Source organism: Oncorhynchus mykiss, chromosome 24, assembly GCF_057628025.1.
Source record: "Oncorhynchus mykiss isolate SJ-2025 chromosome 24, ASM5762802v1, whole genome shotgun sequence".
NCBI lineage: Eukaryota > Metazoa > Chordata > Actinopteri > Salmoniformes > Salmonidae > Oncorhynchus > Oncorhynchus mykiss.
This window is the reverse complement of record NC_143045.1, coordinates 29,714,173-29,735,000: the sequence shown is the minus strand read 5'-3', so window position 1 is coordinate 29,735,000 and position 20,828 is coordinate 29,714,173. Positions and strand designations below refer to the sequence as shown.

Sequence of the window (20,828 nt, the reverse complement as noted above, 5' to 3'; positions counted from 1 at the left end):
TGCAAGCTTGCATGCTTTTCCAAGTCATATTTACGTCTCTAATAACATTTCTCAACTCCTACCTGCCTGATCCAGACTTGACCAGTTAAGAAGGGAGTCGTGGTAATCTCCTTGGATGTTGATTACTATCTTATCGTGACACACAGCCCTAAAGAAGGACTTCAATGTCTTTCCGTAGGAGTAAAATATTAGTATTAGATTACATAGCAGTAGCTTCTTGTGTGAACTATAATATAGTTCTTATCTGTAACAGTAAAAGGAGAATGTATAGTGGTTGATTCTGTGTCCTTGTGTGCAGTAAGGTCCAGTAGCTGTGTTTGGCTGTACTGATATCCTACAAGTTCTCCATCTTATCTGTAGGCTGAATTTCAGGATTGTTTTTCAATCATATTCTTCAACACTATGAGGGGTTTGACTATTGGAAATTTAACTTTGGGTCACATTATACATCAGATACTGCCTGACATGTAGATTTGTACCTATTTTTTTTATTTATTTAATTTAACTAGGCAAGTCAGTTAATAACAAATTCTTATTTACAATGACAGACTGAGCTGACAAGGTAGAAATATGTATTCTACCCCTGAACAAAGCAGTTAACCCACTGTTTCCAGTCTGTCATTGTAAATAAGAATTTGTTATTCGATCTAGCAACCTTTCGGTTACTGGCCCAACGCTCTAACCACTACGCTACCTGCCGCCCCCGTTTATGATATTTTCAACATAAATTGTTTCGTATTGAAGTTGAGTGTTTTCAATGTGCTCGCAGTGCAGTGTAGGCTTTAAAATTATGTTTTAAGAACACAAGGATTCCCCTCCGTTTTACTGAGTTAGCTATTTATTATTTCAGTAAGGCCCTAACACGCCAATTTACGCCTACGGCATCTAAATGGTAAAGTTAAATAATGTATGAGCTTTGTGGATCTATTCGGTATTATTTGTCGTTGTGATTAAATCTACATTTCTTTGAAACGTGTCAGCTCACTTCTATTAGAATGGAAATAAAATAATTCTGAACCCAAAAATATAAGATTAACAAAATCCATTAGAATAAACTTTCTTAACTGCCGATGTGCGTGAATGTCAACATTGCCGTTGCATTATTTTCTCTCCAGTCTACAGTTTGTGGTCCGTGTGAATGGGAGCAATATAACTATTTAATTGAAGGAACGAATTTGCGTCTGACTCTTAATTTCCCAAAGTATGAGCACGTTGGCATCGGCTGTAGCAACAAGGACTCTAAATCAAATCTAAACAAACATCACATCATATGGCACACCACTGTTAGATTTGGTTCGCTGCGAGAGTATGAATACCGGAATGTATTAGTAGTTCGCTGTTTCGCCTATTATGGACAAGCATTCATTGTGGGCAATAGCATCACCGACCAAATAGCTTTCCAATGAACTATCGCTAAAGGAACGTAAAACAAAACAAAAGCCCTGAAGAAGTCCGTATGAATTCACTTACGAGGCGCATGGTAAGGATGAGGTCAGGGAGAACAGCTCGCGCTCCTTGATCGATTTCCTTGCCGAGGGTGGCATTTCTGTACCAGGAGGGGGGTGCCCAGGAACCCCGGTCCTGCATGAAACTCCGACCAACCCAATTCACTCTCCCAATAACCCCGTCCCCGAGCCACAGACTCCCTAATCCTGTTTTAGAGTAGGGTTCCCCCCGCTCTCAGCTCGGAAGTAATCCCGCTGCCGACTCATTGGCTCGACGCGCAGACATACCAAAGAGAGGGAGTCAGAAGGGATGGAGAAAGGGGAGAGGGAGGAGGTTACAGCGAGGGGAGGAGGCAGGAGGATGAAATCGAGAACAAAGGCAGTGAAGTTACTCTATGTCACCAGCCAGGTAGTGGTCACACCGTTCTTCACAAGGATAAAGTAATTACTTGCCTTGAGGTTACACACGACCTTGCTCAGCGTTAAATGAGATTTGTAGTCTTTTGGGGGGGGTAAAATGCCATTCATGTCAGATTATACTGTAAGTGTTAGTAGGTTAGTCTTTGTGTGGAATTTCTAGGAACATATTATATTTATGAGGTGATAGTTGTTATTATTATAGTCCAGTAACACTTTACTGCAACAGGCTTATACCATAAAACTGCTTGACTGAATACCTCCTTTTTTGGAAGAAATCTGATAACATAATAGCTGCAATATCCATAAGGATTTTTCCAGCTGAGACTCTGTATTTGAAGTGGCACCAAATACCAAAAGGTTCAGAAATGTATTCCACTGTTCCAAAATGCTATCAACACCTTCAGGAAAAATCTTTAAAAATGTTTACAGGTTGTGACAAAAATAAGAGTGTGATCATTTTGCGCAGTTACGGACAGTGACATACTGTATATTGATCAAACATGTCAGGGAGCTGTTTAATATGGGACACCATACTGTAGGAAGGGATAAAGACTAACATATATCACCGTACAAAATGCTGAAAAAACTAAATGCTGATTGGTTTTAAGTCTGGATTTTGACTAGGCCGTTCCAAAACTTCAAATTTTATGCTTTTTAGTCATTTTCATATAGACTTGACTGTGTGTTTTGTATCATTGTCTTGCTGCACTTCAGCTCATGGCGAAATCCCTGAGCAGTTTCCTTCCTCTACGGCAACTGAGTTAGGAAAGACGGCTGTATCTTTTTTTGTGACACAATTTTATCAATTTTAAATTCAGGCTGTAACACATCAAAATGAGGAAAAAGTCAAGGGGTGTGAATACTTTCTGAAGGCTCTGTATATATAACCTGTGGGAAAGATTTTGGGCTGTCTGGCCTGGGTTCAGCTGTTATATGACCTGAGATGGAGACGGAGCAGAGAGGTCCTTCAGCTCGGAAGCACCTGAAAGCTGAGCTGCACGCTGTTGCACAGACAAACCAAGAAAAGGACAGACAGATGGATGGACAGAAGAATGGACAGATGGACAGGTGATGCATGGACACACACACACACACACACACACACACACACACACACACACACACACACAATGGTTGTGCTCAATTCAGAATTTAATTAAGAATGCCTCAAATTCCATTAAATTCTTGAATTTGAATTGAAGTAGTCAACAGGATACAGAATTGTAATTCAAATTTGAGTGAAAGGAAATAGAATTGAATTTCAGTGAAATTAAAATACCTCTTCTATTCTATATTAGGTGTAGTCTATACAAATATACATCTTGTACGTAAAGCATCAAACATGCTTTATATGCATGCATATAAAATATTGATGAAAAAATAGATTTACTGGAAAAGCTCTTAAAATGAATGATCAAGGAAAACAAAACCTCTATGCAAATATTCATTAATCACTTCCATTTTCTTAAATATGGGTAAAAAATACAACATTTCCCAGAATGCATTCATTTATCACTCAAGTTGACCATTAGGCCTTCAAAAAGAAGTCAAACAAAAGAGTATATCAACATTGTTTCCAGATTATATATTCTTTGTATCTGGAAGTGTAACCTGTCAGATTCATGGAATTTCTTTGAATTACACTGAATAAAATCTAATTCCTGTCACTCTAACTCAAATTCTAAATCCTGTTGGGTGTGGCCAATTCAATTAGAATTTTAACTTGTGAGTTGAATGGGAGTCGATTCCCCCCCCAAAATGTTGAGCACACGCAAGCACACACAGGTACTGTCATCCATCAGCGGGTAATATGCTAGCTGCCATGTTGTTGGGGAGTTGGTCTGGCGCATTACTGAGTTTTGTATGATGTCATCACCAGCTGGGATCTCTCAGGGATTGTGGAATTTGAAGTCTGAAATACAGCAGAGACTCCAAATCATGATAATGACACCAGTGTTGGCGCTCAAGCCAGGCTACAATTATTTTCCAGAAATGTGGTACAGTCCTCCCTACACTCTTAGAAAAAAAGGGTTCCAAAGGGTTTCTTCGGCTGTGGAAAGGGTTCTACCTGGAACAAAAAGGGCTCTCCATTTTCTTTCTAAGAGGCTATAGCTTCCATAATGTCAGCTTTAATATGCAAACATTATAGACAACAAGTCCTGGATTAATTCAACTCATATACCCTTGGGACCACAGCCAATTGCTAGTCAGGGGATCAGCATCATATTATAACAAACACCTGACCAGCCTCACTAAAACCTGGCTCCAAGTATTGCCTGAAGTCATCAATACCTATAGGCCGTGTAATTTGAGATTTCATGCTCAGCTGCATGCTGTGGATGGATGCTAGCTATCAAGCTAACAAGTGCCCCTGGTCTCATGCTCTCGTAATCAGAACTCAGCTTGGGGATTCATTTAGATTCTTATCAGCAGTGTAGCATTGTGTGGGTCACAGCACGACGACCCAAGGGTGCTTACGGTGCTATACACACTAATTGCACGGTTCTATGCACACTAATATAACAACACACACACGGGTACACATACATACACACAAGAACACACACTGTTTGGTATGATTCATATTTATCTGTGTTCTGTAGTAACTACATCACCAAGCTAGCTAGGATGTTTGTACCCAGTGAATTATACAACAGATATGTGATCAAGGTTTATCTTGTTCTTGCAGGAAACCTGAGTCAAATACACACTCAAACCCAAACATTAATAGTTTATTTGGAATCCATGATGAAACATTTGGAGCAGGAAGAACCCAAATATGTTGGTTGGATGTTGTGTAAAGATTCTTTCATTTGTGATTTACGCACTCCCACAAGTGTGCATGTAGACACGTACACAGATACACACACTTACTACACACAATCCAAAATATTTTTTTGGGGGGGATAGTAGTTAAGCCTAGTGGAAAACATGTATTTTTACATGAAATTATGATTAGAGATGTACTTAATTTACTTGTGTTATTGAAACAGTATTTAATTTAGAAATAATAATAAACAATAGTCTGACTAAATGTATACATGTTTATCAAACACAACTAAATCATATATCTCCAATTTGAATACATTTTCTCTTCTAGCTATTGGACTTCTGTTCATCCAACTCACTCTGATTACTTAAATCATAATTACATTGCTTTTGTTTCTATCAGCCTAATGCTTTTGTCCGGTTTCTGTAGGTATGATGTCTGTGAACATATGAATAAAGAATCAGCAAAAAGACACATTTCTGTAGAAAATTTGGAGCAAATTCATTTCACAATCTCTCACATACAAGCAAACACAGTAGCAGTGTGAGGGGAAGCATACCACATCCTATGTGTTGTGATAATTGCATTGTTCGCTCTATAACCTGTTAGGCCTATGTATCATGGAGGGAACGCATATGAACTAAGGCCGAGACAATAAGACAGAGTGGCAGAATACATTCAACCATACCTTTGTTTCACCACAAAACCGGAGCAACATCTGTCAACAAACACTTAGTGCATTCGGAAAATATTCAGACCCCTTGACTTTTTCCACAATTGTTATGTTACAGCCTTATTCTAAAATTGTTTTTTTTTAAATTATTAATCAGTCTACACACAATACCCCATAATGCTAAAGCAAAAACAGATTTTTAGATGTTTTTGCAAATGTATTAAAAATAAACCGAAATACCTTATTACATAAGTATTCAGAGCCTTTGCTATGAGACTCGAAATTGAGCAAAGGTGCATCGTGTTTCCTTTGATCATCCTTGAGATGTTTCTACAACTTGTGGTCAATTCAATTGATTGGACATGATTTGGAAAGGCACACAGCTGTCTATATAAGATCCCACAGTTGACAGTGCATGTCAGAGCAAAAACCAAGTCATGAGGTCAAAGGAATTGTCGATAGAGCTCAGAGACAGGATTGTGTCGAGGCACAGATCTGGGGAAGGGTACCAAAACATTTCTGCAGCATTTGAAGGTCCCGAAGAACACAGTGGCCTCCATCATTCTTAAATGGAAGAAGATTGGAACCACCAACATTTTCCTAGATTTAGCCACCCAGCCAAACTGAGCAATCGGGCGAGAAGTGCCTTGGTCAGGGAGATGACCAAGAAACCGACAGTCAATCTGACAGAGCTCCAGAGTTCCTCTGTGGAGATGGGAGAACCTTCCAGAAGGACAACCATCTCTGCAGCACTCCTCCAATCAGTTCTTTATGGTAGAGTGGCCAGACGGAAGCGACTCCTCAGTAGAAGGCACATAACAGTCCGTTTGGAGTTTGCCAAAAGCCACCGAATGGACTCTTAGACCATGAAAAACAAGATTCTCTGGTTTGATGAACAAAGCGTTGCGTATGGAGGAAACCTTGTACCATCTCTATGGTGAAGAATGGTGGTGGCAGCATCATGCTGTGGGGATGTTTCTCAGTGGCAGGGACTGGGAAACTAGCCAGGATTGAGGGAAAAACTTACGGATTAGGTACAGATATAATATCCTTGATGAAAACCTGCTCCAGTGCGCACCGGACCTCAGACTGGGTCGAAGGTTCACCTTCTAACTGAACAACAACCCGAAGCAGACAACCAAGATATCAGAGCAGTGGCTTCGGGGACAAGTCTCTGAATGTCCTTGAGTGGCCCAGCCAGAGCCCGGACTTGAACCCAATCAAACATCTCTGGAAAGACCTGAAAATAGTTGTGCAGCAACGTTCCCCATCCAACCTGACAGTGCATGAGAGGATCTACAGAGAAGAATGGGAGAAACTCCCCAAATACAGGTGTGCCAAGCTTGTAGCGTCATACCCAAGACGATTCGAGGTTGTAATATCTGGCAAAGGTCTAAACACTTACAGTCAAATGTTTGGACACACCCACTCATTCAAGGGTTTTTCTTTATTTTTGCTATTTTGTACATTGAAGAATAATAGTGAAGACATCAAAACCATGAAATAACACATGGAATCATGTAGTAACCAAAAAAGTGTTTATGTGTCAATGTTTATATCCCAGGACAAAATAGCTAGCAACAGCAAGCTAGCTAAATAGGACAAATTAGCTAGCAAGTGCAAGCTAACTAGCTAAATTGCCATAAATGTTTCATGCTTTTCGACCTGTCCCCAAATTAATATAATTGATTCAGATTTTGTTTTGATCATGTCGTGATCCCATTTTGTGTGGGGGGACAAAATACATGTATGCACGATGGCGCACATGTGCAGCCGGTTGGGGTCCCGTGTTAGTCTTCAGTGCGCACCTCGCGTAACTCTCCTGACACCGCGAGCTCCAGCTCCAGAAAGGTGTAGAAAAAAATAAAGGCCTTTTCAAACCATCATCTTTGTACAAGTACATTTCGTAAAATAGAGACTGAAATCTAAAAATAAGTTCTTATATATAGCATCCACCTTCAAATAAAAAGTATTTGCTTCTGTAAACAGGATCAGGGTGTCTGTCACGTTCTGACCTTTATTTCCTTTGTTTTGTCTTTATTTAGTATGGTCAGGGCGTGAGTTGGGGTGGGCAGTCTATGTTTGTTTTTCTATGTTAGTTTTTGTGTTCAGCCTAGTATGGTTCTCAATCAGAGGCAGGTGTGTCATTAGTTGTCTCTGATTGAGAATCATACTTAAGTAGCCTGGGTTTCACTTTTGAGTTGTGGGTGTTTGTTTTCCGTGTGTGTGTTTGTTACCACATGGTACTGTTTCGGTTTCATTCATGTTCACGGTTATTGTTTTGTATTTTCATAGAGTTAAGTTTATATCTTAAAATAAAACGTTATGGACACTTACCACGCTGCGCATTGTTCCTCCGATCCTTCTCGCTTCTCCTCCTCAGAAGAGGAGGAGGAATGTCGTTACAACGCCTGGAGTTGTGTTGGGTCATTGTCCTATTGAAAAACAAATGATAGTCCCACTAAGTGCAAACCAGATGGGATGGTGTATCACTGCAGAATGCTGCAGTAGCCATGCCGGTTAAGTGTGCCTCAAATTCTAAATAAATCAATGTCACCTGCAAAGCAGGGTACAATAGCATTACAAGGGGTGGGAGAATCAGGCAAAGGTTGATAGTACCTTTGTCCTGGATCTGCTGTCGAGGTCAAGTTCCATGAATTGAAGTCTAAAGTTGGCTTTAAGTCTCAACTGCTTCTTTATCTCATTTGAGAGTTTAGTCACAGACGCAGGTATTCCAGACAGAAGAGTCATTCGCTGAGACTTTAACTGGAGCCCTCATTTTCCAACTTCAGTCTAAGAGAAGAAGAAGCAGAGGAGTAACTGTAAAAACTTTTAAAATCCTGAATCAAAAGTGTTGCAAACAAGCCAATATCCACAACCACTTACTACCGTGTGTGTGTGTGTGTGTGTGTGTGTGTGTGTGTGTGTGTGTGTGTGCTACACTTTTTTGGTTACTACATTAAGGCTAAAATGCATTAAGAAGGAAAGAAATTCCACAATTTAACCTTTAAGAAGGCACACCAGTTAATTTAAATGCATTCCAGGTGACTACCCCATGAAGCTGGTTGAGAGGATGCCAAGAGTGTGCAAAGCTGTCATCAAGGCAAAGGGTGACTATTTGAAGAATCTCAAATATATATGTATTTGCTTAACACTTTTTTTCATTACTACATAATCCACGTGTTATTTAATCGTTTTGATGTCTTCACTATTATTCCACAATGTAGAAATTAGTAAAAATAAAGAAATACCCTGGAATGAGTAGGTGTGTTTTTTATATATACTATATGATCTATACAGTACCAGACAATTTTGTGACTGGTACTGTATATATAATTTTTAAGTCCAAAAATGGATGTATCTGTCACGGATTTCCTCCTCTTCGTCTGAGGAGGAGTAAGGATCGGACCAAAGCGCAGCGTGGTAAGTGTTCATGATGATGTTTAATTAAAGAAAGCACTGAACACTGAATCAAAACAATAAACGATGACGTGAATTTACAAAAACCGAAACAGCAGCGTGTGGCCCAAACACTCACATGGAAACAAACACCCACAAACCAAAAGTGAAACCCAGGCTACCTAAATATGATTCTCAATCAGAGACAACTAACGACACCTGCCTCTGATTGAGAACCATACTAGGCCGAACACAAAAACCAACATAGAAAAACAAACATAGACTGCCCACCCCAACTCACGCCCTGACCATACTAAAACAAAGAATAAAATAACAGAACTATGGTCAGAACTTGACAAAGGTGCGGACTCTGGCCGCAAAACCTGAACCTATAGGGGAGGGTCTGGGTGGACGTCTGTCCGCGGTGGCGGCTCTGGCGTGGGACGTGGACCCCACTTCACCACAGTTTTTGTACGCCTCATCAACTGCCCCCGTGGCCTCTTACGAGCGGCGACCCTCGTCACGACCTCCGACTGAGGACCCTAGATATGGGTCCCGAATGGACGGGAGATTCCGGCAGCACCGGACAGATGGGAGACTCCGGCGGCGCCGGACAGGCGGGAGACTCCGGCGGCTCCTGGTTGGCTGATGGCTCTGGCGGCTCCTGGCTGGCTGACGGCTCTGGCGGCTCCTGGCTGGCTGACGGCTCTGGCGGCTCCTGGCTGGCTGGCTGGCGGCTCTGGCGGCTCCTGGCTGACTGGTGGCTCTGGCGGCTCCTGGCTGACTGGCGGCTCTGGCGGCTCCTGGCTAACTGGCGGCTCTGACGGCTGACTGGCGGCTCTGGCGGCACCTGGCTAACTGGCGGCTCTGACGGCTGACTGGCGGCTCTGGCGGCTCCTGGCTGACTGGCGGCTCTGTTGGCTCCTGGCTTACTGGTGGCTCTGGCGGCTCAGGACAGACGGGAGACTCTGGCGGCTCAGGACAGACGGGAGACTCTGGCGGCTCACGCCCTGACCATACTAAAACAAAGAATAAAACAACAGAACTATGGTCAGAACGTGACAGTAGCAACTACAGATTGCCACTGCCTCTATCAAAAGTGTGCAAGTTTGAGCATATGTCCATTAGGCTTGGACGAAAGATTCCGACAACACAGGACAGGCGGGAGACTCCGGCGGCACCGGACAGGCGGGAGACTCCGGCGGCTCCTGGCTGGCTGATGGCTCTGGCGGCTCATGGCTGGCTGACGGCTCTGGCAGCTCCTGGCTGGCTGACGGCTCTGGCGGCTCCTGGCTGGCTGGCTGGCGGCTCTGGCGGCTCCTGGCTGACTGGTGGCTCTGGCGGCTCCTGGCTGACTGGTGGCTCTGGCGGCTCCTGGCTGACTGGCGGCTCTGGCGGCTCCTGGCTAACTGGCGGCTCTGACGGCTGACTGGCGGCTCTGGCGGCACCTGGCTAACTGGCGGCTCTGACGGCTGACTGGCGGCTCTGGCGGCTCCTGGCTGACTGGCGGCTCTGTTGGCTCCTGGCTTACTGGTGGCTCTGGCGGCTCAGGACAGACGGGAGACTCTGGCGGCTCAGGACAGACGGGAGACTCTGGCGGCTCACGCCCTGACCATACTAAAACAAAGAATAAAACAACAGAACTATGGTCAGAACGTGACAGTAGCAACTACAGATTGCCACTGCCTCTATCAAAAGTGTGCAAGTTTGAGCATATGTCCATTAGGCTTGGACGAAAGATTCCGACAACACAGGACAGGCGGGAGACTCCGGCGGCACCGGACAGGCGGGAGACTCCGGCGGCTCCTGGCTGGCTGATGGCTCTGGCGGCTCATGGCTGGCTGACGGCTCTGGCAGCTCCTGGCTGGCTGACGGCTCTGGCGGCTCCTGGCTGGCTGGCTGGCGGCTCTGGCGGCTCCTGGCTGACTGGTGGCTCTGGCGGCTCCTGGCTGACTGGCGGCTCCTGCCTGACTGGAGGCTCTGACGGCTGACTGGCGGCTCTGGCAGCTCCTGGCTGACTGGCTATCAACACCTTCAGGAAAAATCTTTTAAAACAATTTAAAAACAAGCTCTATTTTCACAGGTTGTGACAAAAATAAGATTGTGATCATTTTGCGCCGTCACGGACAGTGACATACTGTATATTGATCAAACATGTCAGGGAGCTGTTTAATATGGGACACCATACTGTAGGAAGGGATAAAGACTAACATATATCACCGTTTAAAATGCTGAAAAAACTAAATGCTGATTGGTATTAAGTCTGGATTTTGACTAGGCCATTCCAAAACTTCAAATTTGATGCTTTTTAGTCATTTTCATATAGACTTGACTGTGTGTTTTATATCATTGTCTTGCTGCACTTCAGCTAATGGTGAAATCCCTGAGCAGTTTCCTTCCTCTATGGCAACTGAGTTAGGAAAGACGGCTGTATCTTTTTTTGTGACACAATCCAAAGAGTAATTCATAACTTCACCATGCTCAAAAGGGATATTCAATGTCTGCTTCATTTATTATTATAGTTTTACCCTTCTACCAATAGGTGCCCTTCGTGTGAGGTACTGGAAAACCTCCCTGGACTTTGTGATTGAAAATGTGTTTGAAATTCACTGCTCGACTGAGGGACCTTACAGAAAATTGGATGTGTGGGGCACAGAGATGAGGTAGTCATTCAAAACATTATTGCACACAGAGTGAGTCCATGCAACTTATTGTTATGCAAAATTTTACTCCTGAACTTATTTAGGATTGCCACAATAAAGGGGTTAAACACTTATCAACTCAAAACATTTTAGCTTATCATTTTTAATACATGTTTAAACATTTCAAAAAACAGAATTCCACTTTGACATTATGGGGTATTGTGTGTATGCAATTGACAAAAAAACACATTTTTATCAATTTTTAATTCAGGCTGTAACACATCAAAATTAGGAAAAAGTCAAGGGGTGTGAATACTTTCTGAAGGCACTGTATATATAACCTGTGGGAAAGATTTTGGGCTGTCTGGCCTGGGTTCAGCTGTTATATGACCTGAGATGGAGACGGAGCAGAGAGGTCCTTCAGCTCGGAAGCAACTGAAAGCTGAGCTGCACGCTGTTGCACAGACAAACCAAGAAAAGGACAGACAGATGGATGGACAGAATAATGGACAGATGGACAGGTGATGCACGGATACACACACACACACACACACACACACACACACACACACACACACACACACACAATGGTTGTGCTCAATTCAGAATTTAATTAAGAATGCCTCAAATTCCATTAAATTCTTGAATTTGAATTGAAGTAGTCAACAGGATACAGAATTGTAATTCGAATTTGAGTGAAAGGAAATAGAATTGAATTTCAGTGAAATTAAAATACCTCTTCTATTCTATATTAGGTGTAGTCTATACAAATATACATCTTGTACGTAAAGCATCAAACATGCTTTATATGCATGCATATAAAATATTGATGAAAAAATAGATTTACTGGAAAAGCTCTTAAAATGAATGATCAAGGAAAACAAAACCTCTATGCAAATATTCATTAATCACTTCCATTTTCTTAAATATGGGTAAAAAATACAACATTTCCCAGAATGCATTCATTTATCACTCAAGTTGACCATTAGGCCTTCAAAAAGAAGTCAAACAAAAGAGTATATCAACATTGTTTCCAGATTATATATTCTTTGTATCTGGAAGTGTGACCTGTCAGATTCATGGAATTTCTTTGAATTACACTGAATAAAATCTAATTCCTGTCACTCTAACTCAAATTCTAAATCCTGTTGGGTGTGGCCAATTCAATTAGAATTTTAACTTGTGAGTTGAATGGGAGTCGATTCCCCCCCCAAAAATGTTGAGCACACGCAAGCACACACAGGTACTGTCATCCATCAGCGGGTAATATGCTAGCTGCCATGTTGTTGGGGAGTTGGTCTGGCGCATTACTGAGTTTTGTATGATGTCATCACCAGCTGGGATCTCTCAGGGATTGTGGAATTTGAAGTCTGAAATACATCAGAGACTCCAAATCATGATAATGACACCAGTGTTGGCGCTCAAGCCAGGCTACAATTATTTTCCAGAAATGTGGTACAGTCCTCCCTACACTCTTAGAAAAAAAGGGTTCCAAAGGGTTTCTTCGGCTGTGGAAAGGGTTCTACCTGGAACAAAAAGGGCTCTCCATTTTCTTTCTAAGAGGCTATAGCTTCCATAATGTCAGCTTTAATATGCAAACATTATAGACAACAAGTCCTGGATTAATTCAACTCATATACCCTTGGGACCACAGCCAATTGCTAGTCAGGGGATCAGCATCATATTATAACAAACACCTGACCAGCCTCACTAAAACCTGGCTCCAAGTATTGCCTGAAGTCATCAATACCTATAGGCCGTGTAATTTGAGATTTCATGCTCAGCTGCATGCTGTGGATGGATGCTAGCTATCAAGCTAACAAGTGCCCCTGGTCTCATGCTCTCGTAATCAGAACTCAGCTTGGGGATTCATTTAGATTCTTATCAGCAGTGTAGCATTGTGTGGGTCACAGCACGACGACCCAAGGGTGCTTACGGTGCTATACACACTAATTGCACAGTTCTATGCACACTAATATAAAAACACACACACGGGTACACATACATACACACAAGAACACACACTGTTTGGTATGATTCATGTTTATCTGTGTTCTGTAGTAACTATATCACCAAGTTAGCTAGGATGTTTGTACCCAGTGAATTATACAACAGATATGTGATCAAGGTTTATCTTGTTCTTGCAGGAAACCTGAGTCAAATACACACTCAAACCCAAACATTAATAGTTTATTTGGAATCCATGATGAAACATTTGGAGCAGGAAGAACCCAAATATGTTGGTTGGATGTTGTGTAAAGATTCTTTCATTTGTGATTTACGCACTCCCACAAGTGTGCATGTAGACACGTACACAGATACACACACTTACTACACACGATCCAAAATATTTTTTTGGGGGGGATAGTAGTTAAGCCTAGTGGAAAACATGTATTTTTACATGAAATTATGATTAGAGATTTACTTAATTTACTTGTGTTATTGAAACAGTATTTAATTTAGAAATAATAATAAACAATAGTCTGACTAAATGTATACATGTTTATCAAACACAACTAAATCATATATCTCCAATTTGAATACATTTTCTCTTCTAGCTATTGGACTTATGTTCATCCAACTCACTCTGATTACTTAAATCATAATTACATTGCTTTTGTTTCTATCAGCCTAATGCTTTTGTCCGGTTTCTGTAGGTATGATGTCTGTGAACATATGAATAAAGAATCAGCAAAAAGACAAATTTCTGTAGAAAATTTGGAGCAAATTCATTTCACAATCTCTCACATACAAGCAAACACAGTAGCAGTGTGAGGGGAAGCATACCACATCCTATGTGTTGTGATAATTGCATTGTTCGCTCTATAACCTGTTAGGCCTATGTATCATGGAGGGAACGCATATGAACTAAGGCCGAGACAATAAGACAGAGTGGCAGAATACATTCAACCATACCTTTGTTTCACCACAAAACCGGAGCAACATCTGTCAACAAACACTTAGTGCATTCGGAAAATATTCAGACCCCTTGACTTTTTCCACATTTGTTATGTTACAGCCTTATTCTAAAATTGATTTTTTTAAATTATTAATCAGTCTACACACAATACCCCATAATGCTAAAGCAAAAACAGATTTTTAGATGTTTTTGCAAATGTATTAAAAATAAACCGAAATACCTTATATAAGTATTCAGAGCCTTTGCTATGAGACTCGAAATTGAGCAAAGGTGCATCGTGTTTCCTTTGATCATCCTTGAGATGTTTCTACAACTTGTGGTCAATTCAATTGATTGGACATGATTTGGAAAGGCACACAGCTGTCTATATAAGATCCCACAGTTGACAGTGCATGTCAGAGCAAAAACCAAGTCATGAGGTCAAAGGAATTGTCGATAGAGCTCAGAGACAGGATTGTGTCGAGGCACAGATTTGGGGAAGGGTACCAAAACATTTCTGCAGCATTTGAAGGTCCCGAAGAACACAGTGGCCTCCATCATTCTTAAATGGAAGAAGATTGGAACCACCAACATTTTCCTAGATTTAGCCACCCAGCCAAACTGAGCAATCGGGCGAGAAGTGCCTTGGTCAGGGAGATGACCAAGAAACCGACGGTCAATCTGACAGAGCTCCAGAGTTTCTCTGTGGAGATGGGAGAACCTTCCAGAAGGACAACCATCTCTGCAGCACTCCTCCAATCAGTTCTTTATGGTAGAGTGGCCAGACGGAAGCGACTCCTCAGTAGAAGGCACATAACAGTCCGTTTGGAGTTTGCCAAAAGCCACCAAAAGGACTCTTAGACCATGAAAAACAAGATTCTCTGGTTTGATGAACAAAGCGTTGCGTATGGAGGAAACCTTGTACCATCTCTATGGTGAAGAATGGTGGTGGCAGCATCATGCTGTGGGGATGTTTCTCAGTGGCAGGGACTGGGAAACTAGCCAGGATTGAGGGAAAAACTTACGGATTAGGTACAGATATAATATCCTTGATGAAAACCTGCTCCAGTGCACACCGGACCTCAGACTGGGTCGAAGGTTCACCTTCTAACTGAACAACAACCCGAAGCAGACAACCAAGATATCAGAGCAGTGGCTTCGGGGACAAGTCTCTGAATGTCCTTGAGTGGCCCAGCCAGAGCCCGGACTTGAACCCAATCAAACATCTCTGGAAAGACCTGAAAATAGTTGTGCAGCAACGTTCCCCATCCAACCTGACAGTGCATGAGAGGATCTACAGAGAAGAATGGGAGAAACTCCCCAAATACAGGTGTGCCAAGCTTGTAGCGTCATACCCAAGACGATTCGAGGTTGTAATATCTGGCAAAGGTCTAAACACTTACAGTCAAATGTTTGGACACACCCACTCATTCAAGGGTTTTTCTTTATTTTTGCTATTTTGTACATTGAAGAATAATAGTGAAGACATCAAAACCATGAAATAACACATGGAATCATGTAGTAACCAAAAAAGTGTTTATGTGTCAATGTTTATATCCCAGGACAAAATAGCTAGCAACAGCAAGCTAGCTAAATAGGACAAATTAGCTAGCAAGTGCAAGCTAACTAGCTAAATTGCCATAAATGTTTCATGCTTTTCGACCTGTCCCCAAATTAATATAATTGATTCAGATTTTGTTTTGATCATGTCGTGATCCCATTTTGTGTGGGGGGACAAAATACATGTATGCACGATGGCGCACATGTGCAGCCGGTTGGGGTCTTGTGTTAGTCTTCAGTGCGCACCTCACGTAGCAGGCCTTTCGCACAGACAGACACTCCTGACACCGCGAGCTCCAGCTCCAGAAAGGTGTTGAAAGAAATAAAGGCCTTTTCAAACCAACATCTTTGTACAAGTACATTTCGTAAAATAGAGACTGAAATCTAAAAATAAGTTGTTATATATAGCATCCACCTTCAAATAAAAAGTATTTGCTTCTGTAAACAGGATCAGGGTCATTAAAACATAACAACTCTTAAAACTTTGATCTCAAGGATCACATATACAAACGGACAGTGATTGGCTACCATCTTGGATTGATGCCTGTCACGTTCTGACCTTTATTTCCTTTGTTTTGTCTTTATTTAGTATGGTCAGGGCGTGAGTTGGGGTGGGCAGTCTATGTTTGTTTTTCTATGTTGGTTTTTGTGTTCAGCCTAGTATGGTTCTCAATCAGAGGCAGGTGTGTCATTAGTTGTCTCTGATTGAGAATCATACTTAAGTTGCCTGGGTTTCACTTTTGAGTTGTGGGTGTTTGTTTTCCGTGTGTGTGTTTGTTGCCACATGGTACTGTTTCGGTTTCATTCATGTTCACGTTTATTGTTTTGTATTTTCATAGTGTTAAGTTTATATCTTAAAATAAAACGTTATGGACTCTTAACACGCTACGCATTGGTCCTCCGAACCTTCTCACTTCTCCTCCTCAGAAGAGGAGGAGGAATGTCGTTACAACGCCTGGAGTTGTGTTGGGTCATTGTCCTATTGAAAAACAAATGATAGTCCCACTAAGTGCAAACCAGATGGGATGGTGTATCACTGCAGAATGCTGCAGTAGCCATGCTGGTTAAGTGTGCCTCAAATTCTAAATAAATCAATGTCACCTGCAAAGCAGGGTACAATAGCATTACAAGGGGTGGGAGAATCAGGCAAAGGTTGATAGTACCTTTGTCCTGGATCTGCTGTCGAGGTCAAGTTCCATGAATTGAAGTCTAAAGTTGGCTTTAAGTCTCAACTGCTTCTTTATCTCATTTGAGAGTTTAGTCACAGACGCAGGTATTCCAGACAGAAGAGTCATTCGCTGAGACTTTAACTGGAGCCCTCATTTTCCAACTTCAGTCTAAGAGAAGAAGAAGCAGAGGAGTAACTTTGTAAAAACTTTTAAAATCCTGAATCAAAAGTGTTGCAAACAAGCCAATATCCACAACCACTTACTACCGTGTGTGTGTGTGTGTGTGTGTGTGTGTGTGTGTGTGTGTGTGTGTGTGTGTGTGTGCTACACTTTTTTGGTTACTACATTAAGGCTAAAATGCATTAAGAATGAAAGAAATTCCACAATTTAACCTTTAAGAAGGCACACCAGTTAATTTAAATGCATTCCAGGTGACTACCCCATGAAGCTGGTTGAGAGGATGCCAAGAGTGTGCAAAGCTGTCATCAAGGCAAAGGGTGACTATTTGAAGAATCTCAAATATATATGTATTTGCTTAACACTTTTTTTCATTACTACATAATCCACGTGTTATTTAATCGTTTTGATGTCTTCACTATTATTCCACAATGTAGAAATTAGTAAAAATAAAGAAATACCCTGGAATGAGTAGGTGTGTTTTTTATATATACTATATGATCTATACAGTACCAGACAATTTTGTGACTGGTACTGTATATATAATTTTTAAGTCCAAAAATGGATGTATCTGTCACGGATTTCCTCCTCTTCGTCTGAGGAGGAGTAAGGATCGGACCAAAGCGCAGCGTGGTAAGTGTTCATGATGATGTTTAATTAAAGAAAGCACTGAACACTGAATCAAAACAATAAACGATGACGTGAATTTACAAAAACCGAAACAGCAGCGTGTGGCCCAAACACTCACATGGAAACAAACACCCACAAACCAAAAGTGAAACCCAGGCTACCTAAATATGATTCTCAATCAGAGACAACTAACGACACCTGCCTCTGATTGAGAACCATACTAGGCCAAACACAAAAACCAACATAGAAAAACAAACATAGACTGCCCACCCCAACTCACGCCCTGACCATACTAAAACAAAGAATAAAATAACAGAACTATGGTCAGAACGTGACAGTGCCCCCTCCCAAAGGTGCGGACTCCGGCCGCAAAACCTGAACCTATAGGGGAGGGTCTGGGTGGATGTCTGTCCGCAGTGGCGGCTCTGGCGTGGGACGTGGACCCCACTTCACCACAGTTTTTTTCTGCCTCCTCAACTGCCCCCGTGGCCTCTTACAAGCGGCGACCCTCGCGGCCGAACTCCGACTGGGACCCTAGATATGGTATGGTCCCGAATGGACAGAAGATTCCGGCAACACCGGACAGGTGGAAGACTCCGGCGGCACCGGACAGGCGGGAGACTCCGGCGGCTCCTGGCTGGCTGATGGCTCTGGCGGCTCCTGGCTGGCTGACGGCTCTGGCGGCTCCTGGCTGGCTGACGGCTCTGGCGGCCCCTGGCTGTCTGGTGGCTCTGGCGGCTCCTGGCTGACTGGCGGCTCTGGCGGCTCCTGGCTGACTGCCGGCTCTGGCGGCTGACTGGCGGCTCTGGTGGCTCCTGGCGGCTCTGGCGGCTCCTGGCTGACTGGCGGCTCTGACGGCTGACTGGCGGCTCTGGCGGCTCCTGGCTGACTGGCGGCTCTGGCGGCTCCTGGCTGACTGGCGGCTCTGGCGGCTCAGGACAGACGGGAGACTCTGGCGGCTCAGGACAGACGGGAGACTCTGGCGGCTCACGCCCTGACCATACTAAAACAAAGAATAAAACAACTGAACTATGGTCAGAACGTGACAGTAGTAACTACAGATTGCCACTGCCTCTATCAAAAGTGTGCAAGTTTGAGCATGTGTCCATTAGGCTTTTTTTTATCAGCTTGAATTATATTGAGCAATAAAAGCTGCACTTTTAATCCATCGGCTTGGAACCGCACTATGCAGCTTTTGTAAGAGCGCTTTTTTCACTGGCTGTCACTGGTTTCAAAAACAGGGATAGATGGGCAGCTTAAACTTCTTGATTTCATCCATTATTTTTGTTCAAATACTCATTTAGATTTGTGAATAGCCATACACAGCAACCACAATTCGTAAGGTGCAAATAGCTAAATGAGAGAGCAGTAGTGTGAATCACATCAATGAGCTATATAGATATCAATAATAGGTGATATCGGTATCGCCGTAGACTACACCACTACTGACATCCTTACCTCCAAGAGTTTATTCAAGTTGGATCATCTTTGGATGCTGACAGCAGTAACGGTAACGTAACAAATTACAGTTCCCGTTTTTTATATTCCGTTACTCGCCAACCCTGTGTAACACTGACCTCTTATAAGCAGGGGTTTATGTGCACAATCCGGATTCTCCAACATTCGCAGCAGAACTGAAGCCGACGTTTCCCAATTTGTTAGTCTGAGAGAGAGAAAAAAAACAGGAAACATTTTGTGGAAGAATATTAAAGTAATCAGCACAGTGCTGCAAACACTGCCGATACCAAGCACAGCACTAGTGTAATGGACATTTAGCACAGCACTAGTGTAATGGACATTTAGCACAGCACTAGTGTAATGGACATGTAGCACAGCACTAGTGTAATGGACATGTAGCACAGCACTAGTGTAATGGACATTTAGTACAGCACTAGTGTAATGGACATTTAGCACAGCACTAGTGTAATGGACATTTAGCACAGCACTAGTGTAATGGACATTTAGCACAGCACAGTGTAATGGACATGTAGCACAGCACTAGTGTAATGGACATTTAGCACAGCACTAGTGTAATGGACATTTAGCACAGCACAGTGTAATGGACATTTAGCACAGCACAGTGTAATGGACATTTAGTACAGCACTAGTGTAATGGACATGTAGCACAGCACTAGTGTAATGGACATTTAGCACAGCACAGTGTAATGGACATTTAGCACAGCACAGTGTAATGGACATTTAGTACAGCACTAGTGTAATGGACATGTAGCACAGCACAGTGTAATGGACATTTAGCACAGCACAGTGTAATGGACATTTAGCACAGCACAGTGTAATGGACATGTAGCACAGCACTAGTGTAATGGACATTTAGCACAGCACTAGTGTAATGGACATTTAGCACAGCACAGTGTAATGGACATTTAGCACAGCACAGTGTAATGGACATGTAGCACAGCACTAGTGTAATGGACATTTAGCACAGCACTAGTGTAATGGACATTTAGCACAGCACAGTGTAATGGACATGTAGCACAGCACTAGTGTAATGGACATTTAGTACAGCACTAGTGTAATGGACATGTAGCACAGCACTAGTGTAATGGACATTTAGCACAGCACAGTGTAATGGACATGTAGCACAGCACTAGTGTAATGGACATTTAGCACAGCACTAGTGTAATGGACATTTAGCACAGCACAGTGTAATGGACATGTAGCACAGCACTAGTGTAATGGACATTTAGTACAGCACTAGTGTAATGGACATGTAGCACAGCACTAGTGTAATGGACATGTAGCCTATTTATATATACATACTTATTTATATATACAGTTGAAGTCGGAATTTTACATGCACCTTAGCCAAATACATTTAAACTCAGTTTTTCACAATTCCTGACATTCAATCCTAGTAAAAATACCTGTTTTATGTCAGCTAGGATCACCACTTAATTTTAAGAATTTGAAATCTCAGAATAATTAATAGTAGAGAGAATGATTTATTTCAGCTTTTATTTATTTCTTCACATTCCCAGTGGGACTGAAGTTTACATACACTCAATTGGTATTTGGTAGCATTG

General features: G+C 42.4%; 1 protein-coding gene across 1 annotated transcript in view; it reads right to left on the bottom strand.

Annotated features, from left to right (window-relative positions):
* Positions 1 to 1,734, bottom strand: part of LOC110504129 (galactose-3-O-sulfotransferase 2) — a 17,196-nt gene extending 15,462 nt beyond the window's left edge. Inside the window, exon 1 of the mRNA XM_021582957.3 lies at positions 1,471 to 1,734. Within this exon, the coding sequence (XP_021438632.1) occupies positions 1,471 to 1,544 (74 nt within the window). The 5' untranslated portion in view covers positions 1,545 to 1,734. The remainder of the gene's footprint in view (positions 1 to 1,470) is intronic.
* Between the last annotated feature and the right edge of the window lie 19,094 nt (positions 1,735 to 20,828).